Source organism: Nipponia nippon, unplaced genomic scaffold, assembly GCF_047370975.1.
Source record: "Nipponia nippon isolate SJK-2023a ecotype South Korea unplaced genomic scaffold, ASM4737097v1 scaffold_4, whole genome shotgun sequence".
Classification (NCBI taxonomy): domain Eukaryota; kingdom Metazoa; phylum Chordata; class Aves; order Pelecaniformes; family Threskiornithidae; genus Nipponia; species Nipponia nippon.
In genome coordinates, this window is record NW_028262358.1 from 56,728,236 (window position 1) to 56,749,492 (window position 21,257).

Consider the following 21,257-nt stretch of genomic DNA (forward strand, 5'->3'; position numbering starts at 1 on the left):
GCATTGCTATTTGCTATGTTGCTATCTTCAGTTGAAAATACCCTATCTGTTTACATTTCTCTGTGGAATTCAAGCAGTCCTCAGCAGCAAAGGCACCCTGCATACCTGAAGCTGGTGTCCTTGATACATTATTCCATCATGGAAGCTAGTTGATTACGTCAGAACAATTATGCTGCATAGTGTAAAACTAAGCAGAGTAAAAGTAACAGGATAAAGAGTAACAAAATGATCTTACTTAGTTAAGGTTTTAAGAAGAGGAAATTGCTGATATGCCTTATCAAAAAGTAGTTAAATGAAAGGGATGTGTTCTAGAGAGACATCTGATGTAAATTAACATATATGGTGCCATTATTTTTTATTAGTTGGAGTACATCCAGCAGATCTCTTTAAAATTTAGAGACATAAATTACCCATGATAAAGGCACAACAAAATTTTGGGGTGTCTAAAGGCAGAGTTTAAGTGGAAAGCACAAGCACTGGTTTGTTTTCTGTTCCTATGGAAGGTTTGTTCTGCCCACATTTATGCTGATTTTATTGCTCTGGAGAGTATGGTAAAAAGTACTTCAGTAAACGCAAGTGGCCTGAGCTCAATGCACCTTTCAAATATTTCTTGGGTTCCTGACTTCTACAAAAACTATAGTTTTTTTAACTACTGCAACAGTATTATTATGAGTAATATCTGTTAGGAGTGAGTGCATTTCTATTTTACAACTTCACAGACTTTATAAGTAAAAATGTTAATGACCAGGGACTACTTGAAGAAGTATACAAATTGAACAAATTACCACATATAAGGTTAAACTGGTCCAGGTTCCTAGCTGATGTGTTTTTGGAGGAACTACTGGGATTCAGAAAACCAATCTTTATTTATTTAGCTACTATTATTCAGCTGTTAATATTCATGTTCAGCACTCAAATAATTGTGTTGAGTAATTACTTAGCTAAATCAGTATTGCAGGCCACTGGTGCATGGTAAGGTAAAAAAGCCAAGCTAATTGGATAAAATCATCAAGAGAGTTGGACTACTTTAAGAGCAAAAATCTAACTGACTCTTCCTCCAGGTGTTTTGAGCCGGTGGTTTTAGCCTTTTTTTTAAAGTTGTTTAGCATCCCTACTGCTGCACTTCTACTGCCATTAAGAAACTGAAAATCATTTAGAGCTTGGACCTGATCTTTCATTCTCTGTATATCCAGTAAACAAAGAGTCTTTAGTTGCTTCCCAAGGGCCAGATTCTTATGTACCACTAGTCTAAACCTGGTGAATCAGTGAAATTACTGTTATCACAATGGCAAAAAAACTATGCCATTGTGACAGGTGATAAGATTAATATTCTGCCCATGCATGGCTAACACCAGTTACTATTCACTCAGGTATTTTCTCAGGTATGTGCATCGTATGCAGTATATCATCACAGTATTTTGCAATTATGTCTGGTATGGAAGACCATGTGACAATTAAAGCCTCTTGCCTTAGTGGTGTTTTTTGTGCTGCCATGAAGATAAGGAGTAGAAATTAAACGGGGACACTGTGAACTAGTTGGTAGGCTATTGGGTTGCCATTCAGGAGATCTGTGCTCAATTCCTACTTCTTGGCTGAAGTTTGTAGACGCTAGGCTCTGCAGGGCAACGATTACATTGTAGGCTGAACCACGTATGTCACACAGTAGGGTCACGAGCCTTCTAGCCACCACTGCAACAGAAAACCCTTCCTTATTCCAGCCCAAAGGCCACATGAAGTCAGTTGCACATACATAATCTAAAGGCAGAATTTGGTTTTCAGATGAAAATCAATATTCAGTTAAGATCCTCTGGATAACAGATGTTCTGACATGTTTCTTTCACTGACCTACCCTTTGAAAGAGTGTATCTCACTGGCACCACTCTTCACTCTATCCTACTCCTAGGAATTTTTATTATTATCAGATCAAGGGACAAAAGAAGGATTTTTTTGATGCTTGAGTCCAGCTTCCAGTGCAAGCGAGCTACAGGCAGGACTGCCATAACTTAAACAATGGTGATTTAGTAGATGTAGATTAAGTGGAGGCTTTCTTAAAAAACCACAAGTCCCTCCCCCAAAAAAGCCACAAGAGATCAATATTGAATTGTGATTTTAAAATTCCACTGGTAGATGATGTAAAATGTCCATTCACCTAAAATTTTGACAAACACAGGTTGAATTTACCAAATAGATTCTGACAGGAAATATTTTTTCAGGGCCATTTGGAGGAGGAAAAGCCCTCCTTTATACATGCAGGTTAGTGCACCCGTTCAGGATTTGAAACACCCTTCCTGTGGGACTGCAGTGGGGTAGCTGTCTTTCAGGCTGTTCTGCTGAAGCTATTCTACTTTGGTGAAAGTAATAGAATACTCATTACGCAAGACAGAAGCAGGAGACTCTTAACTTAATGGCAAATCATCATGTAATGAATACTTTTAAGCATTTTATATAAAGTACAATATTTTATACATCATTGAGTGGAGAGCCTGAAAACAAGAACATATGATTAATGCGTTTTCCTGAAGTGAGGGGAAGGTGGTTTTGAAAACTCTGAGACAAAGATGGTCACCAACACTATATCTTTCACCAGCTCGGTAAATACCTTCACTCTTTAATACAAAGTGGTTGTGCCCCGGCCTGTCTCCAAGCTCTTTGATTCCTTTACTTTTATTATAAGTGTCTGGCTTAAAACATGCTATATGAACAGAAACATATTTTTCCTAGTTCTAATTCGGATACAGAAAAAGTGCACATGGTTCAATCTGATCAGACTGTCTTCAATATTGTGGTTCAACAGTCAGTCATTGAAAAATCAATTTTTTGCACAGCTCTGTTTGCAAGTTCACTCCTACATGCTGAGGCAGGCTCTGGTAGAAATCAGAGATGGATGTGGTCCCCGTATGCTGTATGATAATGCAACAGAAAACTACACCAGCACTCTTTAATTTTGTTTATGAAAGATGAAATTCTTTTCTGACACCTTGTTTTTCTGACAACTGGAATATTTAAGCCTGATGGCAGTGAAAACTAGTCAAGGCTGTGTTTGTTTATGAACAGAGGAGCATGATGATTTTGCTATACTGTACAAAGCAATAATAATGAAAAAACTGCAATATTATCATGAGCCATTCATAAAGAACAATACAGCTATGTTAATCTCAAAATTACTTAGCGTCTAGTCAGTAATGCTGTCTTCTGTATCCCTTTTAATGGCACAAAAATAGGCATCCATGGGAATGAAATATAACATGAACAATATTATCCAAGGATAACTTTTTTTTTTAAGCTGAGTAAAGGGTAAAAAACCTTCTTCTATCAGTGGCTTGCGTGGACCCCTGGAGGTCTGCAAGGCCAGCATAAGTGATGTGCAGTTCATCCACAGAAAGACACGGAACAGTAAAAATTGCAAACTTGCTATTTCCATACGTCTGCATTGGCTGTCTGCAAGAAACTTCGGAGGGGAATGGGGGTCAAGAGCCTTTGGAGTCATTTACTTAAATTGATCAGAATCTGGTCTTAACTCAGTCAGCAGAACATAATAATTTTTGTTCCAAAGAAGAAACAGATCAAAAAAATGTGAAGGATTTTTTTAATTAGTGTCCATACTAGTTCTTTAATGAGATAAGATTTACAGATCTTCACTGAATTCAGTAAAGAAATGTAGGATGCAAAATTTTATACTGAAAACAAGTTAGAATTTTAGTGAAAAATAGCTACATCCTTCTCTGAGTAAAAAATTAATTGTCTTGTGCTTAAAACTAAATGATGGAGATTGTGTTTAGTAGACTGACACAGGAAAGCAGTCTGTTGGGGAAAAGCCAACAGTTACCATAAGGCTACAATCAGCCTACTTGGCAGTGTCCACTGAAACTATAAACTCCTTTCAAAAAGTCCAGGTACCTGTGGTGCTAAGTTTCCTGTGTGCCAGAGTTACATTTGCCTTAGGTGAAAAGATGGTGCAAGAGACATGTATAATCCAAATTGTTTTTAAAAGAAAAAAACAAACAAGCATAGACTTCAGCTTGGACTCAGCTGTTTTAGAGTGAAAAAATATGCGTTTGCAAGGAGAATTTATAAACTTGAGATCTGATTCTGCAAGCCTTACCTCATGTAAGAAAAAAAAATTGTTTGTTTTGTTTGTTTGTTTGTTTTTTAAATAGTGCAAGTATTTGCAAGGTTAGCATCCTGGAGATTTTGTATTACAGCTAAAAACCCTCCAATATTTCAAAGCTTCAGATGGGGGAAGGAATGTGGAGTCACAGACCTCCCAGCTCTTTGTTCAGCTTACACTGTGGTCTCATCATTTTGACCTGTAACCATAAAAGCCACAGTGATAACTGGCCTTTTTTTTTTTTCTTCCTCATAGGTCACAAAAAGTAAAATAAAAATGAAATGATAAAAACAGATGCTTTGTCTCTTCCAGTAGCTAGAAAACATTCAATTTCTTCCTTTCCAGTTTTCCTTGGTGGTATTTTTTCCCCTCGATTCAGTTTTCTATGTTGTAGTGTGGTGTACTTCAGATTTTTTCCCTTTTTTCCACCTCTTTGTTTGAAGAGCATACAGCTGAGAAACAGTCTGTAACAGACGGTTGGGCACTTGTGTGTGCCGTGAATGTGCTTTCAACTGAAAAGCTTAATGTCTGCTCAGGATCCAGTAATAGTAAATGCAGGCAGACTTCTGGCTCCCATATGCACCTTTCTGCATACCACAAATCCTGTGGGCCAAGGGGGAGCTCAAGGTGGAAATTTTCTGGTCTGAGTTTTGCTACCCAGGATGGGTGCAGAAGCTGTTTCACAGACCCTTCCACTGTGGTTTAATAGAGAATGCAGCTGACTGGAACCGAGTTTGTGTTCTGCACAGATTTGACCGTTAAAGATAATTTACTTCTGAATTGGATTTCCCACAAAATAGTGTTTGTGGAAAAATTCAAGATTAATGGAGTTTCATAATTTGTTTCGATGGTTTTAAAAATAATTATCATTACATTTTAAAATGAAATAATCAGTTGTCTTGGTTTCATTCATTGTTAGTAACCTGTATTCTAACTAGTCTTTTGTACGTAATTCTAGTTAATGTAATCAAATAATAGATTTAAATGAAATATTGTGCTTAACTTTAAAAAGATCTTTAGAAGAATTACATTCTGTCATAGTAGATGTTTTCCCCAGTAAGCTTTCTGATTACAAGCAAAGCAATTTTCTAATAAGAAAACAGTTCATCAGGAAATTCAGCAGCTATAACTCTTAACTTCATGATACCTGGAGTTCATTAGAACCTCATCTCTCAGAGTCCTGCAAACAGTTAGCAGCCCCACCTTTCACACAGAATCATGTTTATACTAAGAACTGTGGAGAGAAGCTTGAAGAGCAGTGCCTTACAGCATCAAAATCCTAAAGCACGGCAAAACCTGCGTTTGTTTTCTGAGTTATTTTGAAGTATCCTCGCTTCCCTAAACCAGTTTTGAGATTTCTAGAAGAGCGGCATTGACAGTATGGCTGCGGAGTGTGTGGGCATAGGAATAAAGCGATGTGGTCAAAACCCCATGTGCCTACACACAGGTATCTTGGCCTGTTCACTGCTGTATTTCTGACACCTATGCTGTAGCAGCAGTCCAGGGGTGACTGAAAGAATCGCTGACAATTCTCCTGTCTTTGTTCCGTAGTGCTGCTCTTGCACTGCTATTTAGACTTTTCTGTGTGAAGGAATAACTTTTTGCCCTGTGAGATATTTGAGTGTTTAGAAGGAAATACACGTAAAAACACTACGGATGAACAGGGTCCTACCTTTCTTCCTTGTGAAAACCTGGATCAAGGTCTGTGAATTCTTTTGTTCAAAGGCTTATGATAAGGCCAGCTCATCATTGTTCAGAGTTGTGAACTTCCCCATGAAAAATAAGAAACGTCTCAGTTCATCTGAGATTGTATGTTTCTGCCATACTTTGAAGGTAGGGGAGAGCAGACTGAATTTCTTATTGCTTTTCAGTTGCGGTGCTTTCTTAATACTGTGCTGGATTCAGCATAATTGGTCAAAAGTCATTACAGATTCAACTATAAACCATAAAAGAAAAAGGAGATTGGTAGAAATTAAGGTTTAAGATATCTGGAGCATCTCAGGCTATTAAGGTCTAGTCACTTAAGACATTTAGCTCTGTCCTGATAGTCTTACTTATGTTGTGCTACTGCTCTGCTTGAGTAAAAGCAGAATTGAACCCAAGTGATCTAGTGCTTAAGAGTATAATCATCTCTTTGTTAATGGGAACTCTTGGCCAAGATTTTGGAGTTTATGTAAGATCATTATATAAGGTTATTAAATTGCATCCCACATGCCACTGTGAAGGTAGATCATCCTTACTGAAATATGAATGCTAAGCTAAAGTAAGTCATAGAGGGATGTGCTCAGTAAAGCAAGTACCTAAAAAGGTTTTAGCAAATCTGCAGTGTTCCACTCTATTCCCTTTCCTGTATATGTAATGATTTAAAATGGAATAGATCTAAAATCTGGTAACCTTTTCTGTTCATAAGGGACAGTCACACTAACAGTCTCATTTTAAAGCCATGAGTTATACTCTCCTGCTGTATTTTCCATAAAAGTTGAATTCAGTATACATTTGGCAGACAAGCTTTCAAATTTGTCCAAAATATGCATTTTCCTGTTGGACCCCATGAAGAATTTGAAAGCAAAGCCTTGTAGAATCAAAAATCCACATGTCAATACATCTTCTATTATAGACTGGTATTTGCAATGTGACCTTTGATGTAATTTTTATACTGATTCTTTCTTAGTTTAGAAAATGTTCAGAAGCAGATTGATAGTGGAAAAACTAACCTGCTGGAAACCCCCTGACAAAAGGGACGTTCTCCTAACATACCCACAAATATTTCCAGATGTGTTTTGCAAACATTTAAGACCTGAGTTTAGTCTTTGCCAAGTTGACCACAGAACCACAGAATGACAGAATCACAGAATGGTAGGTTGGAAAGAACAGAGCTCTGGAGGTCATCTTGTCCACCCTCCCTGCTCAAGCAGAGCCACCTAGAGCAGGCTGCCTAGGATCATGTCCAGATGGGTTTTGAAAATCTCCAAGGAAGGAGACCCAACAGCCTCTCTGGGCAACCTGTGCCAGTGCTCAGTCACCCACACAGTAAAAAAGTGTTTCCTGATGTTCAGAGGGAACCTCCTGTGTTTCAGTTTGTGCCCATTGCCTCTGGTCCTGCCACTGGGCACCACTGAAAAGAGCCTGGCTCCATCTTCTTCACACGCTCCTTTCAGGTATTTATACACATTGGTACAATCCCCCTGAGCCTTCTCTTCTCCAGGTGTAACACTCCCAGATCTCTCAGCCTTTCCTCATAGGAGAGAAGCTCCAGTCCCCTAATTATTTTAGTGGGCCTTTGCTGGACTCTCTCCAGTGTGTCCAGGTCTCTTGCAATGAAGAACCCAGAACTGGACAGAGTACTCCAGGTGTGGCCACCAGTGCCACAACCGACACATTTACTACAATCATATTTAAATAAAGACTGTGATTGAAGAATATTTTTGGGGGCTACTTAAAAAAATGTAATGATATTTACACTTCGGGATGACTTCAGGGTGAAGGAGAGAAATGCTTACAAGGCCAAAAGGTATGTGAAAGGAGACTGGTCCTTTTAATGGACAGCCTTGCTGAACTTGCTTTCCTCCTCTGTTCTCATGTGACTGATTTAAACTACCTAGCTACAGATATTGCAGCTCAGCAGGCATCCAAAGGCAGATGGAAACTACCAGTGTGCACTGTACTTGAACTTCTGAAATAAAAACAGTATCTCCCTCAAACTAGCACTGAGCAAAAGTTGTAAGTGTGCAAGAGAGGAAAAAACTAGTGATTTAAAGCAATCTGACGTTCCTAAACTCTCCTTTTTCTCAGATGTATTTTGTTCTTCTGAAAATCTGTAAGAAAATACTTTCTGCTGGATTCTACTTTAAGGAGATTATATTACTTTTACATAACGATAGCCACACCAGAAGGTATTACAACTTTTGGAAACTTTTAGTCCATCCTAGGATAAATTTTTGAGATTTTTGTTCTCAGATGTGGAATGAAATTTCTGTATAGGTAAGAAATCCATGGCTTGCCAAAGTTTGCTTGCCAATGATTCCTAGTAGAGTTACTCTAGCTTTGTTTCATTACTGTAGAGCTGGTTTCTGCTTTAGGCAAGATTCAACTCAAGGGTGTATTTCTCTTGTCAGGGCACCCAACGGATCACTAGTCTGGCTGTCAGCTTCATTCCTTCCTTCAGAATAATATTACTATTCATATTCCATCTTGTACAATGGATACATCTAATTACTAGACAATCTGCAGTGTCCTTACTCCTGGCTACAGCTATTTTGCAAGCAATTCCTTCATGTATTTGAGACAATTAAAAGTGGCAGTTGTCTAGTGTTCAAAGAAATAGAAATTGTATTCTTTGAAAGGGTAACTGGATGAATAAAAGCCCTCCAATCCACTAGCAAGCAAGTCTAATGGTCTCAATTAATTCTGATAAACGGGCCTAGTCTCAGTTTCTGTAGTGGCTTTTTTTATTATTCTTGGTTTGCAGAGATGAAAATAGCAGCAACAGTAAAGAATTGAGCTTGATTAGGGTCACTCCTTTGATTCCATAGATTAGGTGCAGTTTCCAAATGGGAAGATATCCCTGGCAACATTCATACTAAATTCACATCTTTTCTTTTCATAAGATGTTGTAAAGTTCTTCAGTTAAAGAGGGCTTTATGTATTTGTAAAGTGTAATTCCTGCTGTGATGTTTATGAACACCATATTTTATGAAATTAGCCTGGGCCAAACTAGTTTACACTTATCCACATTACAGTCAAATAAGATGGGGGATCTTCCACTTAACATCTGTCCAACTAACAAACAGGATTGAGAACCGCCATGCCAGTCCGTGTATTTTACAGGCATCTGTTTTCATGGGCGTTGCCTGATGGTTTCCAGCTTTTCTTTTAGACAAGGCCCTGAGCTGGGAAGCACTTTCAACATGGATGTCAACAGGAACTGAAGATATCCATTGTTCCATAATGGATGCTCAGCATCTGCTGGTATCAGGCCCTCAATCAGCTACTTCAGAAGAGCCAGAGTCGCCATCGAGACAAATATATGTGCTATGGAATTATTAAGGGCAACTAGACAAGATTCGCATCTCCTTTGCCTTTCTGCCTCACATAATGAATGTCTGACCCACTTTTCTAGTGAGAGGATCTCCATCTTATAAGTGTTATCTGCTAGGGGTACAGACTCATTTCCATGATACATTCTCTCATTTTTTCTCTTAAAAGCGCTAGACATTTATTCCTGTTTTAACTGACATTTTAAACCGATTTGGAATGATACATGCTTAAAAAATAAACCTTTGTAAGATGGAAATTTTTCTGCTAACAGATTTAAGTAGCCTAATTTTTTTCCCTTTTGGCTTGGAACTACAGACTGCATTTATTCTTGCAGATAAAACGGGCTGGGAGAGTTCTCTGGCCCTGAGGCTGACTGGCACCAGGTAGCCCCAGTCCATAAAGCCCATACTCAAAACAAGGTTTCTGCACCCATGACAGGTCATTACCTGAGACTGTGCACTTTGGCACTGGCCAGAACTCTGCCAGGGAGTGCTTGAGCCCATATTAGACCCTGGCCCTGCTTAGTTTACTAGTATAGACACAGCCAGTGTGTTTAATTGGGATAAGATTTTTTGTTGTTCTTTTTGCATGTTAAATATTTAAGTTTTTATTATACTCCATGATGAATAAAGTTGGGAGGATTTGCAAGGCTGCCTTGGTGCCTTTAAAATGACACCGTCTATCAATATGCCTTACTTCAGCTTATATTTTGATCTCAGACCCATTTTGACCTTTCACACACGTCTCCATTTCTGTGGTTTTCCACAGACTCCTGAGTTAATCCATCTTTGTGTAAATACATAATTGCCAAATTTGCAATAAGGAAACAAAAAAACCAGCCCAAACCCTATCAGAGGAGATTTCAAAGGCTCCAAACTCCTAATAGCTGAAAATCACAAAGTAAACTGGACTCAGGCATCCTCAGCACTCTTGGGTTTTTTGTTTTTTCTTTTTTCCGCAGCAACAGTCAAGCTGTGCACTGGTGACAGAAAATCTGTCATGACATTACGAATCTTCCTTCAGCCACTGTTCTGCAGACACCAAGCTGAATAGCATTTTGGCACAGGCAGGTGGGAAACGGGCATGAGTGGCAAGGGAGAGCCAAGATGCTGATGCTCTGAAGCAATCCATCTCTTAAACAGCCTCTGAGGAGACATCAAGCTGCTTTACCCCAGTGGAGGTGACTCTGCCATTACTTTCTCTCCCTCTAGTCTCCTCAAGAGCAGCTGTCCCTGAATACACTCTGTGTGCTGCGCCAGGGCAGAATCAAGATCATTTTCTAAAGTTAACTAGATTTAGTCTGCTATCTCCTTCTAAGGAGTGACTGTCAGCATCTTATGCGTTGCTGAATTAGAATGAGCCTTGTGTAATCCCAAATCCCCTCTGAGCATGTATTTATTCTTCAATTTAGGAGGACTGCAGTTCTGATTTCTTTTTTTTTTTTTTGCATTCCAATTTTCTTTACAGAATTGTTTGCTTGAAATAGGACTATTTTCTGCAGTTAGACTTATGAGGGTTTCTTATCTTAGCAGTATTATACAAATGGGAATCTATGCATTCGGTTTGTGAAGCTTCAGAAACATTTATTAAAAATTTGCTAATATATTATGTTTATGTTCTACCCATTCTCCAACCTGCTTGTGCTTACAGATGGGTAAAAATGTCAGTAAATACATGAGCTTCCATCTGTTCCTCAAAATGAAATGAACTTTCAAAGTTTAAAATATTAAGGATAAAATCCTGGTACAAGCAAAGCTTGGACCAGAGCGCCCAGGGCTGGTTTTGATGTTAATGAGGATTCTGCCACTGGCCTGTGATCAAAGTTAACAGACCGGCTGCATAAGAAGCTATTGCTCCACTCTTCACATTAGACTTCTATTTTATTATGGGGAGGAACAAGTTTCACTCATACCTTTGAAAATAGAAACATTTATCAGTTTACATGGAGCTAGACTCAGTTTACAGTGTTAAAGGTTTTTTCAAACCAGAGTTCTTGGTTGAAAATTAATTTAAAATGACTTATGTATGCTGAATGCCTGTGTAGTGTCTTGTGTATCTTTGGGCTCCCACCATGATTTCATGGTAGGCCAGCAGCACCTTAGTGACTACCCCTTTGCAGACATTTGCCAAAATAAATGCCAAAATAAAAGCTTACAGCTTTCTCCCAGAGAACTGCATGATTTTGATTTACTCTGCATGTCCCACAAAGCAATAACCTGCACCAAAGCTGCTTCTGCATGGCGAATGACCTGTGGAAACCCATTGCTGCTGTGGGAGGTGGTGGCTCACAGTTCCTGCCCCTGCTCCAAGGCTGCGCAAGACCTTGTGCTTCCACAGGGCTTTGGAGGTAGGTGGAAGGGGGCTGAGAAGAAGAAAGGAGGAAAATAAAACATGGAAGATGAGCTTAGAAATAGGGATTTCTGGGCTGCTTTTTGACGAGGGGAGGTGAGATGTATTTGATTAATTTAGAACAGGGCTCCACGGTGGCTAAGGCCAATCTCATGAGATTTAACAGGTTAACATTAAGCTTCTTTTAGTTGTTTTTACATTAAATTTTGCTTTTTGTAAATTTTATTTCTATAGTCCTTTTGGTTTGCTGGTAACATTTTGATTTCCTGCATTCGCATCTTACTCTTTAGAAGTAGATGCAGGAAAAATTACGGAGTAGTTTGATGGAGTTAGTATACCTGAGACCTCATCCAGCATACCTTTGCACCTTGTGGCACCATTTATGTAGAAGAAATGTGCTCCCCTCTTTTGAATGGTAACGTTTCACATCTGCGTCACAGGGAGGTGCAGGAAGTGGGCAAAGGTGCCTTTACTCACCACCTCTGGAGCTCTGGGATAAGCCATGTATTGAATCACATCTGAGGTATATTTGTGTTCTGGCTCAAGGAGAGAGCAGACTTCCATGAATTATTAGGCTAACACTGACAATCTGGCCCAGTGTCACAGACGGGCACAAGCCCAGAGGTTGGCAAGTCAGGCTGTGATGCCCTGGGAGAGTTGCGTAAACAAGCATGCACAGAGCCACCTGTCCCCCGCCTGCCCTGAGGACCTAAACATCCATAAAACTCCAGCAAAATCACTTGCCCTGTCTGAATTATAAAGCAGAGTGAGCCTATTAAATATGATACGCATTAGGAAGACATGCTTCTCCCCTCTGATTTTTTTAACTTTAGAGATCATCCCTTTCTTTTGGTTTAAAGGGACAAGAAATGCTTTACTTTGGTATTATTTAATAAGTACTGTTAACATAACTTACAAAAGTATGAAAAAAATACTTGACAAGCTATTTATTTTTAGAGACTGTCTTCTGCTTGTTTTTCCAAATGCTGAGAATTTAAATTTCTTATTTTAAGTAGCTCAGGGAACCTTGAGAGGCCCATTTCTGATGACTAAGTATTTAAAACCTTACCCCACACTCAACCCATGGTGCATTCCAGTGACAACAGGAATGTCTGCCAGGCAGCTTTCTCTCATGCCTTCAGCACTGAGGATATGTGGACTTAAAGACAAGGTGATTTAAGACTGATTTTCTAGAATATCACATTTGGTAGCTTGTGTGACAGGACATGTAATGGATTTTATCCAGCTTTAAATTCTACCTGTCAGAAGAACTGGTGCTTCTTTCTTAAGTAAGCACCAGTGCTGCCCATTGCACTGTGATGATACAGACGATACTGTCCCATAGATGCATAAAGCACGAGTTCCTGTGCTACTTAAGCCTATTGTCCCTCAGAATAAATTATCCTCCAGGAATGTTTTCATCTTTGACCTCTGCAACAACAAATGATAAAAATGTAAGGAAGTCCTGTGATGTTTTAAAGTATAAAAAGGCTCAGAATGGAACACCTTTTCCCATTAAATACTTTTAAAAATATCACCTTCTATTTCAGTAAAATAGAATACAGTAGCCTGCACTTCTATATTCTGCACTAGAGTACAATAATTCCCGATGCACTTTTCCATATTTGCTTTTCGCAGGTGTGATGTTTTGAAAAAGTAAAATGCAGATAGTTGAGTACATCTGTTTCAGATGTGTTGTCCTATGTGTTCAGGGAGGAAAAGAAGAATTAAAAATTAGATTTGTAAAAAAAATAAAATTGAAAGCCAAAAATATTTTTCAAAATGAGTGCTTTTGTTTCAAAGATAAAGATTTTCTTTTCTTGCTGAAAGCTTTAACAAAATCCTGAGCCTGGGTGACTCTTTTTGTACCAGCCCACCTCTAGTCTACTCCTAGTATAAAATTCTGCTGCAGACAGGCATGGGAAGCAAAATATGGATTTTGTTTTCCACATATTTCAGAACATGTGGCTATAATTTATTGCATTCAATTGTTTTTTGTTTCCATCATTTCTTTGCTTCCCTCTTCTCCAAACTTTCTACCATAGTTAAATAAGGTAAAGCAGCCATTACTGTGACCCCCGGGGATTATCTTGTCATGCAAAGCTTAGACACAATTTTTCGATGGCAAACTAATACTGAATATGCCAGAAAAAAATTACTCATCTCAAAGTACTAGAGAGGTGGGAAGTTGAAAAAAAATTGGTTTGGTTTGTTTTTTTCATTTAGAGTACCATGCACACTATCTATTTGTTAGGAGGAGGAAAACGTTGAACCCCATAGAGAAAAAATATTAATATAATTTAAAATTGTCCTTAGACCTGTATCTGTCATCTCATATTTATGGCCCAAGTGACAGAAATATCTTCTTGTAGGCCCAAGTCAACTGCTAAACCCATGCAAGGAAAATGTTCCCTTTAATAAAGAAAAATATTTATGTAACAAGGTCATCAGGAAGAAGTTTCAGACGTAACTCACAGCAGTCATAGGCAAGTTATAAGAACTGGAGGAGAGAGGTTTCTTGCCAAGAGCAACTCTTGTTTACTGCCAAGCTGGCAAATACCCTATCTTCCTTGGCATCTCTTGGGTGTGGGAAACTAGTCATGGAAGGGTCACAAGAAATCGAATGGCAGGCATAGCTTTTGTGCAGGGCACAGCTCAGAGCTGCTGGACATGTGAGTCCCTTTCCCTCTTCCACAAGAGTCTTCAGCAGTTGTTTTAATGGTTCCCTTTAAGGTAAAGGCCTTCCAGCTCGCATGTTTGAATCAAGCTACAGAGCCAAGTAAAGTTGTGTGATCATTTTCACTTATCCCCTGGAAGCCTTTTCATGTCTCCCAGACTCCTGCACTGCTAAGGTCTCTTGCAGGGCAGGTGTTCAATGCCTTCTGAGCCTTCTGTGTGTGGTAAAAGGACAGGGATTATCAGGCATCAGAGTGTCCCACAGCTTTAAAATTCACTAAGCACCTTATGAAAGGAAGAGAGGATAAAAAGATATGACTCCTGCTCTGGGTGGGAGACAAAAGAGGAAGCAAAATAAAATCGGCAGAATAGCCAACCTCCCTGTGCTAGCATCCTGAGAGTTTTTTTGAAGAATGTGATTTACAAGTGTTGCAAGAGAATGACTGGCTTCACGTCTGCTCAGGAAGCTGGAGTAATGGATGGCTAAATAAGGTTGGGGAGGTGAAATAGCAGGCTTCCACCCTTACCTCGCCAAGCTGAGCTCAAAACTGTAAAGCCATAGCACTAAATACTAAGTGCGCAGCTCTCTGGAGAGAGTGTAATTGAGGAAATTACAGACTGTCATGTTAGGAGTCGTACTGCAAATTTTGCAACTCTCAGGCTACCCAAGTCATTGAAATTACACCTAGTAAGGAAGCCTTTTCTTCTGTCCTCGATGGGAATGGTGTTTTGTGGAAGCTTAAGACACAGGGTGAGATTCAGTCCAGCACCTTAGGTACCTGTCTGGTACTTATCTGTTAGATGCTTTAGTGAGGCAGTCTTCCTGAAGTAAGCACTTAAGGTCTATATCTGGTCAGTGGAGAGAGGAAGGTCCTACAGAAGATCTCCAGAGGGATATATCATCTGCCTCTGTGGTAACTGGACAAGCTTTTCCTGTTGGTAACTTCAGAAGCACTTTATTTTCTCCACCGAGGAGGACTGCTTCCTTCACTACTGATGCTTAGGCACCAGTTCAGGGCTTAAGCTAGTTGGGCAACATCCGGGCCATACCTATTATGATAAAATGGCCAACTTAAGGAGCCTGTTTATCTTCATCTTTTCCAGTCTGAGCAAACCTTGGTAATCAGCCCTGCTTTGTCCTTGTAAACTGTGCAATTTACTGTCCTGACAATTATTAGTGCCAATAGATGTACCAGGTCTGGCTGGGATGGAGTTAATTTTCTTCATAGCATCCCATATGGTGCTGTGTTTTGGATTTGTGACCAAAACAGTGTTGATAATACAACGTTTTAGCTGTTACTGAACTGAGTTTGCATAGCATCAAGGACTTCTCTGTTTCTCACGCTGCCCTGTCAGTGAGCAGCCTGGGGATGCACAAGAAGTTGGGAGGGGACACAGCTGGGACAGCTGACCCCAACTGACCAAGGGGATAGTCCACACCATATGACATTGTGCTCAGCAATAAAAGCTGGGGAAGAAGGAGGAAGGAGGGAGGTTCAGAGTTGTAGCTTCTGTCTTCCAAAGTAACTGTTACGCGTGATGGAGCCCTGCTTTCCTGGAAATGGCTGAACACCTGCCTACCGATGGGAAGCAGTGAATGAATTCCTTGTTTTGCTTTACTTGTGCACACAGCTTTGCTTTATCTATTAAACTGTCCTTATCTCAACCCACGAGTTTTGTCACTTTTACCCTTCCGATTCTCTTCCCCGTCCCGCTGGGCAGGAGTGAGTGAGGGGCTGCATGGGGCTGAGATGCCTAGCAGGGTAATCCCACAACAATGGAGAAGGACTCCAAATATTTGTTACCTTTAAGAAGGAATTATTAGAGGAAAAAAAGACGTTTGTAATAAGATGTACTGAATAATTTTTTGATCTAACTTTTTGCTGTTAACAAGTCTCTATTAAGCAAGGTACTATTTCCCCAAACAAAGGTGTGAATATTTGCTTATGCTGTTATGCAAACAGAAGACTTAATGCCTATGCTGATTTTAACACAGAGTGGAACAGAAGAAAACAAATATCACATCATTCACAAAAGATATTTTTAGTATTCTAATGATTTGTTTGGATATACGGACTATTGAACTAACTCTTCACAGATAAAAGTGAAAGCTTCTTAGTAAAAGCTGCACATACCCCTCCCCCCCGCCATTTCTATGAATGGTGAGGAAGCTGAGGCACTAAGAGGTTAGTGATATAAGAGCTGTCCTCAGTCACACAGGGTGATAGAAAAACAGAAAAACAGAAGAAAAGTCTCCTAATCTTGATATTGACAGTTAAAGCATTGTCATCACCACTAATGAATCCAGCAACATTTCCAGACAGGTATCTCTTGAGAAATTCATGTTATGCAACCACAAAAGACCTGTGGAACTAGGGAAAGCATGTAATTACATTAGATTCAGAGAACCTGTTACAATTATTGATTAAGCTTGCCTATACAGAGAACTACCCTAGAGAATTACCTCCCTAGAATCCCCTATGTAATGAATGACTAGTAAAGTTTGTTACATATTTTTTAATTGCTTTTGTAGTTTTTTAGGGTATATAACTGAGGCAAGAACAGTAATCAGTACTCTACTTGGACAGTTCAAATTTACCAAACAAATTTGGCACCAGAACCAATTACTTAATTTTAACTGAGATTTTGAAACATTCATATTGCCTTTTTCAAAGTTTTGTCCCATCTCTCCTCTAATGGAGTTTCCACTGTGGAATCACAGAAGATAGAGCTGGAAAAGACTTATTACATCATCAGTTCTACCTTTTTGATTTTAGAAGACGCGAGTGATGTCACTATCCCCTTTGACCCATTCTTTTACTTAATCCTGAAAACTAGCTTAAATTGACAGGATTTCTACATGCCCCGTCTAATCTACTTTAAAAAAAAAAAAACCTCAAACCCCAAAAGATAGGATATTAACAGCAAAAACAATTACTAAAGCAGCTGAAAGTACATCCTATATTTTAAAGCAATATTTGCTCTAATTTAGATTTAATATGCATAAGCTGTTCAAATATATAATGGTATTGCATTCTAAGGACTGGAGGCACTCCAAGGGTCACAAAGCTCATGAAAGCTTCAGAATAAAGTATAGTTGTCAAGTAAGACTTCTTGAGCTATAGCATGCTTAAAAAATAAAATCAATTGTCTTTAAGTTTTAGAAATTAGACTGATACTTTTATGGCCATTTGTGTTCCAGTGTGCAAAGCAAAAGCCAACACTAGCTGTACATGCACAATGCTGGGCTTTATTTCCATTCAGTAAAGAGATGTTGTAGTTATGGTGGATAATTCTATGAAAACATCATCTCAGGGGCTGTTAAAAAGCAAGCAGAGTGCTAGGAATTAATAATAAAAAATCAAGAGCAAACACAAAACATGGTGCACCCATGTCTTGACTACTGCAACAGATCTAGTCACACATCTCAGACAGGAGACAGTAGAGTAGGAAAGGTACATAGAGAGACACAAGGTGGGTGGATAGATAGAAGAGAGATAAGGATAAACTATGGTCTGGGTCAGCTTCTGTATCACAGAGATTAAAACAGAGAAGACTATGGAAGAAAAGACAGCTGAAGGGGGATATGCGAGAGCTCTGTAAAATCTTGATCATCCTGGGAACAATTATTCACTGGTCTTCACAATCATAAGAACAAGGAGGCATCAAATGACATTAACATCTAGTAGGTTAAAACAAATAAAAGGGAGTAATAGTTCACAGAGTGCACAGGTCTGTTGTAGAATTTATTGCTACGGGAAACTCTGGATGCCAAAAGTTTAGATGAGTTCAGGAAGTCGCCTCAGAAAACAGCTTGACAAATTAATGAAAGAAAATTCCATCAAGGGCTATAAAACTGACAGAAATAACCTCTGGGCCAGGAAGTCCCTAAGTTGCAGATTGCTAGAAGTTGTGAAGAGTTTTGCTGTGGGTAGGTTGAGAAAGTGCATGTCCACTTGTTTTATCCTTTCCATGTGGCATCTGCTACAGGTCACTTCCTGAAATAGGATACTGAGCTAAATGAACCTCTGCTCTGTAACAGTATAGCTAATCTTACACTGTGCCCTTGTCACAAAGCAGAGATAACGGTGGCAAAACATCCTCCCTTTTCTTCTTCCCATTTAATACACTTCCACCTCTTTCTTTGCTGTACGGATTGAACACACTGCAAAGTAACTTCGTAAAAGCATGAGCTCTTGCTCATCCTTGCTCCAAATATCCTCTGCCTCCAGGTGAAATTGGAAGTGACAGCCAAGGCAGGTCCACCCCGGTACTGCCTCCAGGATGTGGCATCTTGGAAAAAGCTGTCGCATTTGATGCCTGGTGCATACATGTTGGTATGTATATTATTAAATATGTTGGGGGCAGATAGCCTCAGATTTTAGATTGGGGCCAGATGGCTGATTCAGGTGAAAACACAGATACACAGAGGAATGGTCACTCCAAAACGACTGAACTGTATATGTAACAGGATGCACAGGCTCCGAACAGTACTGCATGTCAATTGCTTTATATTTTAACACTAACTGTGCTCATGAAAATAAGAAATAAAGACCTGATGCATCTCAAGACACTGAGAATTTAAAGCTCTTTCTGAAGCTGGCTTTAATTCTTTGACTTTCCAGGTGAACTCTTTGTTTAGGAAGAGACAAGCAGCCACAATTTTTGAGCCTTTTTTCCACTAAAATTACACCGCACCAGTTAAAAGATAAAGTGGAATTTAAGGCTTGTGTTTTCAGATTATTGTGTTTTCAGATTATTACAGAATATACATTATTCAACAACTAAGTAGAAAAACAGGTCACCATATATTAATATTTATGACCATCTCCCTTTTACCCTCCTAAATGCAGAGAATTGCAATATCAAAAGTACAAGCAGAAAAAAAAAAAGTTTTGAATGCAAATTATAAAGTGTTCATTATCAAGTCTCTCATTCACACGTACTAGTTTTACAACTGAAATTTCCTCATTTAGTTATGGTTTAAGTAGGGTAAATATAGCTTGGATTTACTATTCTCTCCTCTTCCCCCTCACAAGATGTCCAACCAAATCAGGGAATTGCTTAATCAAATTTTTAAGTGAAATGTTAAATCGTGCCTCTTGGCAGCAATCCTCTCCCAGAAGTTTGCATGTTCCCAGTGCTTGGCACTTTCCATTCTCATCGTTTACCTGTGGTGGATATGGAATCAAATATACTACAGGACATACCATGAACAGCTGCAGCAACAGCACCAACAAAAGCAACATGTGTTGTTGGGCCTTTGGTTTCCAGGTGCTTGAGACACAGCTGATGTTCCTTCATTTTGTGACTGCTGCCTCTTTCTCATTTCAGCTACTTCAGTGCCCAAGTGGCTATAAGAACACAGACATAAGAGATGCACAGAATTACTACAGACCGTCATAAAGTACATTCACATTTCTACAGCAATCTCTGATTCTACTGATTCTCACAGTTCGTAGCAACAAAAGCACGTGGCCGTCAACTGTGCTGGCCAACTAATAGTTCTATTGTGTTAAAAGCAGTTTCCAGAAGACCACATTTTAGTGACACGCTTATGCTACTGTGCTGTTGAATCATGTCTATTCTTATCGCTGTGGACGGACTAAAAGGACTGTTTATCACCCTTTTGAACAGCAAGCTACACAGCTTGTGTGGCACTTGGTAGAGACTGAGTTGTTCCTTACCATATGACTATCACAGCTCTTTCCATTGTACTAAAAATACAGTGGGATGGTTATTCGCTTTAAACATGAGCTGGAAACTGATCTTTTTTACTTTTTGACTTCTCTGGTCAATGCTGGACCAATACCACGGGCACTAATAGCTGTCTGTTAAGAGCCAAGATTATTGTAAGTGTCATAACTGGGAGGTTTGCTACTTAAGAGTTATTCTCTGCAAATAAAATGAATAATAAATATGTATTTCCAAAATACTTTTCCAACTTTGGGGCTATTTTCTGGTCACAGAAGATTTTCTCTTGCTCATTGCCAGTCTTTCCTAGGTTTTATTAGGCCAAGAGATTTTTCTTTCCAGTGACTTGCAATATGCAGCTGGAAGTAATATTCCATGCATTACTTAGTTTTGAAAAGAAGTTAAAACATCTATTGCTAAGTTATGTTATTTAGGCATGTTTACATGTCAGAATCCTTCCAGTGGTTCACATCTTCTTTGTACAACAACTATAAGTTTCCCAGAGTAATGGCTATTACAAGCATATGTAAATTAGAATAAATTTAGTACTTTTGCCTTTGAAAAAGTACAAACAGATTACTGTGGGGAGAAGCCCAGTTTTAAACAGAAGTGGGTAGAAGATGGCCTGTGTGAGCAGCATGCACTGTGCTCCACACCCCCAGGGCATCCTGCTGCAGCCAGGAGTGCTGGGGAAAGGCAGGCTCTGGTCGATTTGCCACCTGCATACATCATGCACAGACAACTGAGAGATGTGCTACTCCATCTACATGCATGCAAGCAGCAGCTGTGAGAGTTTGCATTTCTGTGGTTGCTAAAACCCCTGAAGTTCTTCTGCAATAGTGTCCTTATAGACAGTTTACACACAACACGTAGCAAGGATACTAAGCTTCGGAACTCGAACTCATGCTACAAAACTCAAGGTTGGCAGTTATTTCAGCTTCTTACATAGCTAACTTTTCCATGTACACTGTCACTGAACAGAATCAAGTAATTTCTGAAGTGTTTGGTCAAGTTAAACAATGAAGACCCATTTAACTACCTGTGGTGAGGGCACTTGCTTATGCTATTGATATTACTTCTTATGGTTTATAGTTGCTGAACTCTTGAAGATTAAAATGACATAAAAAACCCCACACCTTTTTTTTAATCAAATGTAAACATGTGTTGTTAACAAGGGATACTTTGACATAATTGAAAAAATACTCATATTTTTACGCTAGATAGGAAGGAAAGGAAAAGCGTTGCAGCATAATATATAGCTCGGACAGTGAGTGACAGTATGGAGTCACTTTCTCCAAATAATAGTGCTGAACTTCTGCTGACTGCGCATGATGCAGTTAAATTATTTCATAGATAGCTGTGTCATGCTGTGAATGGTACTTGCTTCAGCAAG

At 39.2% G+C, this 21,257-nt stretch overlaps 1 protein-coding gene across 3 annotated transcripts in view; it reads right to left on the reverse strand.

Moving 5' to 3' along the window:
* Positions 1-21,257, reverse strand: part of RGS17 (regulator of G protein signaling 17) — a 76,591-nt gene that overhangs the window by 12,191 nt on the left and 43,143 nt on the right. For all 3 annotated transcript variants that reach the window (XM_087775214.1, XM_087775216.1, XM_009460684.2), the window contains exon 2: positions 19,381-19,524. In XM_087775214.1, the coding sequence (XP_087631340.1) occupies positions 19,381-19,499 (119 nt within the window). In that variant the 5' untranslated portion in view covers positions 19,500-19,524. The remainder of the gene's footprint in view (positions 1-19,380; positions 19,525-21,257) is intronic.